At 36.6% G+C, this 6,911-nt stretch overlaps 1 protein-coding gene across 4 annotated transcripts in view; it reads left to right on the forward strand.

Annotated features, from left to right (window-relative positions):
- USP9X (ubiquitin specific peptidase 9 X-linked) overlaps positions 1 to 5,525 on the forward strand; it is an 85,636-nt gene extending 80,111 nt beyond the window's left edge. For all 4 annotated transcript variants that reach the window (XM_055393954.2, XM_055393957.2, XM_055393956.2 and 1 more), the window contains exons 43-44: positions 85 to 180; positions 1,591 to 5,525. In XM_055393954.2, the coding sequence (XP_055249929.1) occupies positions 85 to 180; positions 1,591 to 1,728 (234 nt within the window). In that variant the 3' untranslated portion in view covers positions 1,729 to 5,525. The remainder of the gene's footprint in view (positions 1 to 84; positions 181 to 1,590) is intronic.
- The last annotated feature ends 1,386 nt before the right edge of the window (positions 5,526 to 6,911 follow it).

The raw sequence follows: 6,911 nt of genomic DNA on the forward strand, positions 1-6,911 counted from the left end.
CGGTTTTTTAAAGATTTTATTTCAAACCAAAAAAGAAATTGAATTTGCTTACATAATTCTTTATGTTTAAATATTTAAAATCAGGAGCCAGATGACCAAGATGCCCCAGATGAGCATGAGTCACCTCCACCTGAAGATGCCCCATTATACCCCCACTCACCTGGATCTCAGTATCAGCAGGTATATCAGGCTTAGTTTGTGTTTTTATCCCCTAGAATGTTTATGCATTATTTATAGGATGGCTAAGTTTTTTGTTGCCAATGTAAAGTAATAGAGGGATAATCTAGACCAGCTTTGGGGGCATGATCAAAAAAGGAATGGTTGGCATGGGGTCACGATGTGACATGTTTGAGCTTCCCCTGTGGTGTTTCCTGGTCAAATATATGCACCCCTCTTGTACTTAGTAGATGAAGTTAGTAAAAACTATGATTATTTGTATTAGTATAAAATGATAGTGTTTAGTATAATGGATTAAGATGACATTTCCTGGTAGGCCAAATCTGCGAGTAGAGACATGAAATATGCCAGTGAAGGAAGACCCTGGATATGGCAATGAAGGAAGAACTGTTTGCTTACATAGCATAACCAAGACTTCAATGACCGTAAAAAATTATTGGAGAAAAGTCAGGGATTTGACAGATTTCCATGAATTTTGTTAAAGATCAATAACTAAATTTAGATGAAGAAACTTTCTAAATGAGAACATGTCTAAGTCCCAGGTGTGACTAATTTCGATCTTTTGTGGCAGTGATTCTGGAACAAACATTGGAATCCCCTGGTGGGCTGTTGAGGGAGGGGTACCCCAGAGTTTCTGATTCAATAGGTCTAGGAGGTGGGAGCAGAAAAATCTACTTTTCTAATGAGTTCCCAGGTGATGCTGCTGCTGGTCAGGAACCATGCTTTCAGAACCATTATTTAAGCATTCTTACAGTTCATAGTAGAGGTAGAAGCATGCTGGCTAATTAGAAAATGCATATTCAAGATATTTATTTTCCTAATAGAAATTACAGAAAGTGAAAGCCTAAAATCTTCTTGGCTTGGCTGGTGGGAATGTACAAATCCATCAGAAGAGTTACTTCCCTCAGCCTTGAGAAAGGTCATGCTTAATCATGCCTAATTAATCCATTATCTTCAATGTTTTTTGTTTTTATTAACATCATTCTGTGTTGAGGGTTGTTGCTTATGCAGATCTCATGATCATTTAGTCAGATTTCTCGTATAGAAGTTTCAAAGTGCTTAGAGTGAGAATGGATGTGTTCTGGCTCTTTTGTGAATTTTTTTTTTTTTTTTACCACAAGCGATAATGGGCTGTGTTATCCCTTATTTGTCAGACTTGAATGTAAATAATTTTGGGCACTTTAAATCACCTTGGCCGAAGAATCATACCTACATTGCTCTCACTTGGGGCTTTGAGGCTGTCTTTTCTGTTTCAAACCAGTGTTTTTCATCATTAGCCCAAGCATATTTACTCATTAAGTCCCAGGAATAAAAAGAAATGTTTACATTTCCACAAAGTTCAGCCTGTGGTCTTTAAAGTTGAAGTTCAATATATATTAAGTTTTAATATGCAGATCTTGTCTCCCCTCCCAGAATAACCATGTGCATGGACAGCCGTATACAGGCCCAGCAGCACATCACATGAACAACCCTCAGAGAACTGGCCAACGAGCACAAGAAAATTATGAAGGCAGTGAAGAAGTGTCCCCACCTCAGACGAAGGATCAGTGAAACGCACATGATTAGCTGGTTCCATCAAGACTGTGCACCCAGGCCTTACAGTCCAACCTTTTTCTGTGTCTGGCTAATATTTAAAACTAGAAAAAACTATTCCTAATCAATATGGAGTGGAAAGTTTATTCACTGTCTTATCTGCAGAAATTTGCTGTCAATATATAACTCGCCTGCAGTGGAAAGTGTATAGTGTTTTGTAATAAATGGCCTGATGCTAATGTGTAAATGGCAAAGGTGTATATAGTATATTAATGTCTGACTGTTAATTCTTAAGCAAGACTTTTTTCTTGATGAGACTCACAGATCTACAAAACCTACAAAAGTTAATTTTCTTGTTCTACCCATTGCACTCTGCAACCAGTGTTGCCTGCCTGACGGCAGTTGGATCAACTCCTTTACAAAAACAAAAAATAAACCAACAGCAACAAACCAGAGCCCATCCATGTCAGCCACACCAATAGTTTCATGTTAATTCTTTGCCACTGGAGTCAGTTTTATTATGAGCAATGTAAGGCTGGTAACCTTTAAATTATTTGGTTGATGTGGAAAATTGGTGATGTAACATTGTTTCTAGATCTTTTTCATTGCCTTTTTATTCTGATGTTAGGTTAATCACTTTGAAGCTATAGTTATGCTGTAACATTTAGCATGGCTTCACACCAGGTTAGTGTAGCCAATGAGGAAAAAATTACCATAATGACAGCAGTTGTCCCAGTGTGACAGCTGTATTGCTCAGAGCTTTTCCTTCTTACACCTAGAATATAAAATATAAAAACAAGGGGAGAAGTGTGATAAACAGGCGGATTTCAGTTACACATATGTTGCTTACATCTTAATGTTTGACAATTCAATCTCTGGGTGGGATAAAGAAACTTTAAGTGTCAGTAATGGGAATTTTAAAAGATTTAAAACAAATATGCAAAAATTTGCTATGCCAGGATGCTCGGAGCATAATAGAAGACTGTATTTGGTGTGCTTGTTTTGTTTCTTTTGTAGAGCTTACTAGGAGAACCTTCTAAAACTTGCCTTCTGCTGGATCCCAGTGAAGCGGAAGTCATCAGAAACCCACAGTACTTGGAATACCACTGCACCAAGATGTTTGCTGAGCTGCTGCTCAGTCACAGTTTTACTTGAAAGCAAGAGTTGTCCTAGCTCCTTTTCCATTATTCCAAAAATTTTCATGTTTGAAGCAGGGTCTAATTAAAAAGAAAACTGGTTAATTGAGGTATCAATATCAGAATAAACATTTAAGATGATAAATTCATCAGTTAATACTGTATTTAAAAGAGAATTGGTAACTTGAATGTGTGTAATTTTTTGGAACCTGTCTAAAAACCAAATACCCCTGCAAACAGATACAGTCCACCCTATTCTATTTAAATATTTTGCTGTTTTATTTTATAGAAATTATTTTGCTGAATTCACAAATAGAATTTGATTTAAGAAGAACTTTTTGTCCTGTGGTGTGTTTTGGGGGTTTTATTTGTTGTTGTTACTTTTTGTCTTTTTTTTTTTTATTTTAAGGACTACATATTAAGGTTAATTCTGTGCATAGCACACCTAGACATGACCCTGAATTCAGGAGTTCAGTCACATTGAGTTTTTGTGCACAGAAAGATTTGACTTTTGGCCCTTGACTGAAGATTTAAGAGAAAAACAGGATGTTGACACTGTAAAAGTTTCCTAACATAATCAATCTTGTACTTTTTGTATGTTTTTTATATACATGTATATTTAATGAGCACAAGCTTGGTTGTATTTTTTACAATTCAGTTAATAGGCAAATGTTTTGTCAAAAAGGCTATAGTTGGAATTGAACAAAGCAGAAACAAAATTGAGAATTTGTTATTTTGTGATTAAAGGGGGCAGGTATTTAAGATAAAGCTTTGGATATCTTATTTGCAGTACTCTGTAGTCAATCTGTGCTTCTAGGTTTTCTGTAACATTAGGAAAATTTAACACCAGATAGAGCCTGTTTTTACCTTAAGTATATTACGTATAAGTGTGAGCCAAAGTCATACACACTATCTGCAATTCCAATTGGTAACTTTAATTTAGAAGTTTCTCAATTCCAAGTTTCCTTAACAATGAGCAAAAATAGGTTAAATTTATTTGAACAAGTTGCTATCATAAATTACACCATCTAACCATCTGAGGTGATTTGTGTGTGTCCTGATCCTTAACAAAAGTATGTAATATACTTAATTTAAAAACGAATGACTTCCTAGACGTGAAAACTTGACATTTTAAAAGGCTGTGAATTTTTCTCCTTGGAGGGAGATCCCACCTTGGCTGCTTTGAGGGCTTGTCAATCCTTTCCCCCTCCACTTGAGGAAGAGTGGTCTGTGCTGTGATCAGGATCTAGGGAAAGTGAATGGAAAGAGTTGCTTTTGTTTGTTTGTGCAAATTATTTTCTCTATTTAACTCTTAAGCAAGCATTAATGTATAACTGAAAATTTTAAGATGCATGTTATTGTAAGAGCAACATAGCAGTGATTTTGAGGTCTTTTTCTGAACACAAATGGCACATTTTAAACTTCCAAGTCTTCAAAGTGCCTACAGATTATTTAATTCTCCCTCAACTGATTTCTTGAGCCATATATATATTTCCTACTTTAAATGTTTGTTGCAGAATCACTAGTCTTCCTTTCAGAGAAGTACCCCCGAAAACTCTAAATGGCATGGTTACTTTTTAGGAGACAGTAGAATCTGTTAACATAAAGACTGAAGATATTTGCATTGTTAATCTGTGTGAACAAGGGCCTTGCCCTATTGGATCTAAGTATTTCAGTGCACAACTTGGCAAAAACCATACTGCTGCTGTTTCTAAGCCCTCTACCAACCAAATTTTCATGTTCAGCATTATCGAGGCAGAAATAAGAACATCCTCATATTCGGGATTTTTGTCTTCATTGATTTTTCTCTCAATGATAATTTCCCAGCCTTGTCTTTCAGCTGTTATGTGTACAAATTTAGAATTATGAAAATGTTTTATATTTTTTTCACGATTAACTTTTATTAGTGAATGATAACAATTTAAGTATTTAACCCTAGCAGTGGGTTAAAAAGATGAGGAGCCTTTTTTATTTGAATTACATTTATAAATGAAAGCAAGTCTGTGAATACTCAGATGACTACTCCAGAATAGTTCCATTTTTTCTTATTTTTCCAGCTGGAACTCTTACTTTGCTGAATCTTGTGGTTAATTTTGGTGGATATATCCTGCCTTATTTAGAATTATAACTGGATTTTTAAAAATTGCCTTTTCATAAGTGCCCAATTTTGGTCTCTAGTTTGAAGGTATTACATACTGCCGAGAAAGTAAACACTGCTCCTCTCCCCCCCCCCCAGTTTTTGTGTTACTGATTTTTTTAAAAAGCGTTGAGTACTGGTTTCCTAGTGGGGCTCAACTAAAATAGGTCATGCGCCTATGTGAGTGTTTAGTGTTTGGAAATAAGGTTTTGGGTGTGGTAAATCACTACGGAAGTGCTAAATGTATTATGAACTTGCTGCCGATTGTATTTACGATTATTTTAGATTATTTTACGTCTGCAGAAATGTAGCACTTTTCCTCCGAATTTATAGGTCTAAGAAAAAAGGGGGAAAGGTGCACCATGTTTTAAACTTGCAAATGAGTGAAAAAATTTTTTTGCATTTTGAAATCCAGATTCCTAAAAGGAAATCTCACCACCCAGATCATATACTTTTCAGCCTTTTACAAGCCAACAGACTGAAGATTGTCCACAGTTCCTAAGATTTAGCACATATACAAAAATAAAACTTTATAAATTAAATTTCGGTTTCCCCTTTTATTTATTAAAATAAGATTTTCTAAATGGAAGGTAAATTAGAGGTGTAATTGATCTGAAGGGAATTTAAAAGGAAAATGTTTCTAAGTAGAGGGATGCAGCCCTTAATTTGTACCTTCACATCTAAGCCTTTCAAATGAGATTGTGGTCTAAGTATTGACAACTCTTCATTCTAAAACCAAGATTTGTCAAACATTTGGCTTCAAAGTTCACTTAAATCAGCAATAAAGCGGTCACATATTTGAGGGGTGTTTGGTTCAGTTCAGTCACTTAGTCGTGTCTGACTCTTTGCGACCCCATGAATCACAGCACGCCAGGCCTCCCTGTCCATCACCAACTCCCGGAGTTCATTCAAACTCACCACCATCGAGTCGATGATGCTACCCAGCCATCTCATTCTCTGTCGTCCCCTTCTCCTCCTGCCCCTAATGCCTCCCAGCATCAGGGTCTTTTCCAATGAGTAAACTCTTCGCATGAGGTGGCCAAAGTATTGGAGTTTCAGCTTCAGCATCAGTCCTTCCAATGAACACCCAGGACTGATCTTTAGGATGGGCTGCTTGGATCTCCTTGCAGTCCAAGGGACTCTCAAGAGTCGTCTCCAACACCACAGTTCAAAAGCATCAATTCTTCGGCGATCAGCTTTCTTCACAGTCCAATTCACATCCATACATGACTACTGGAAAAACCATAGCCTTGACTAGACGGACCTTGGTTGGCAAAGTAATGTCTCTGCTTTTTAATATGCTGTCTAGGTTGGGTCATAACTTTCCTTCCAAGGAGTAAGCATCTTTTAATTTCATGGCTGCAATCAGCATCTGCAGTGATTTTGGAGCCCAGAAAAATAAAGTCAGCCACTGTTTCCCATGAAGTGATATGACCAGATACCATGATCTTTGTTTTCTGAATGTTGAGCTTTAAGCCAATTTTTTCACTCTCTTTCATCAAGAGGCGTTTTAGTTCCTCTTCACTTTCTCATAAGAGTGGTGTCATCTGCATATCTGAGGTTATTGATATTTCTCCCGGCAATCTTGATTCCAGCTTGTGCTTCTTCCAGCCCAGCGTTCCTCATGATGTGTTAATAGAAGTGAAAATTCAATTGTCTAACAAATTCCATCTGCTCTGCTTTCTAGTATCTGAAAAGCAATTCTTTGTTGCCATGTTCCAAAGAAACAAGACTTCCACAGAAACCTGTTGGTACTTCCCTTAAGTTGGGTTACTGCAAGCATTACTGCTAAAGAAAGAGACATAGCCCTAATTTTCATCAAACTTTGTATTTTAAAAAGAGAACCAGAAGATGAATAAATCTAGTATTCTGCAGTTTGGAAAACTAGTTGGATTAAGCCATTTGACTTTTAAGTATTTTTAGACACA

Source organism: Moschus berezovskii, chromosome X, assembly GCF_049115385.1.
Source record: "Moschus berezovskii isolate FMDL1 chromosome X, NW_MosBer_1.0, whole genome shotgun sequence".
NCBI lineage: Eukaryota > Metazoa > Chordata > Mammalia > Artiodactyla > Moschidae > Moschus > Moschus berezovskii.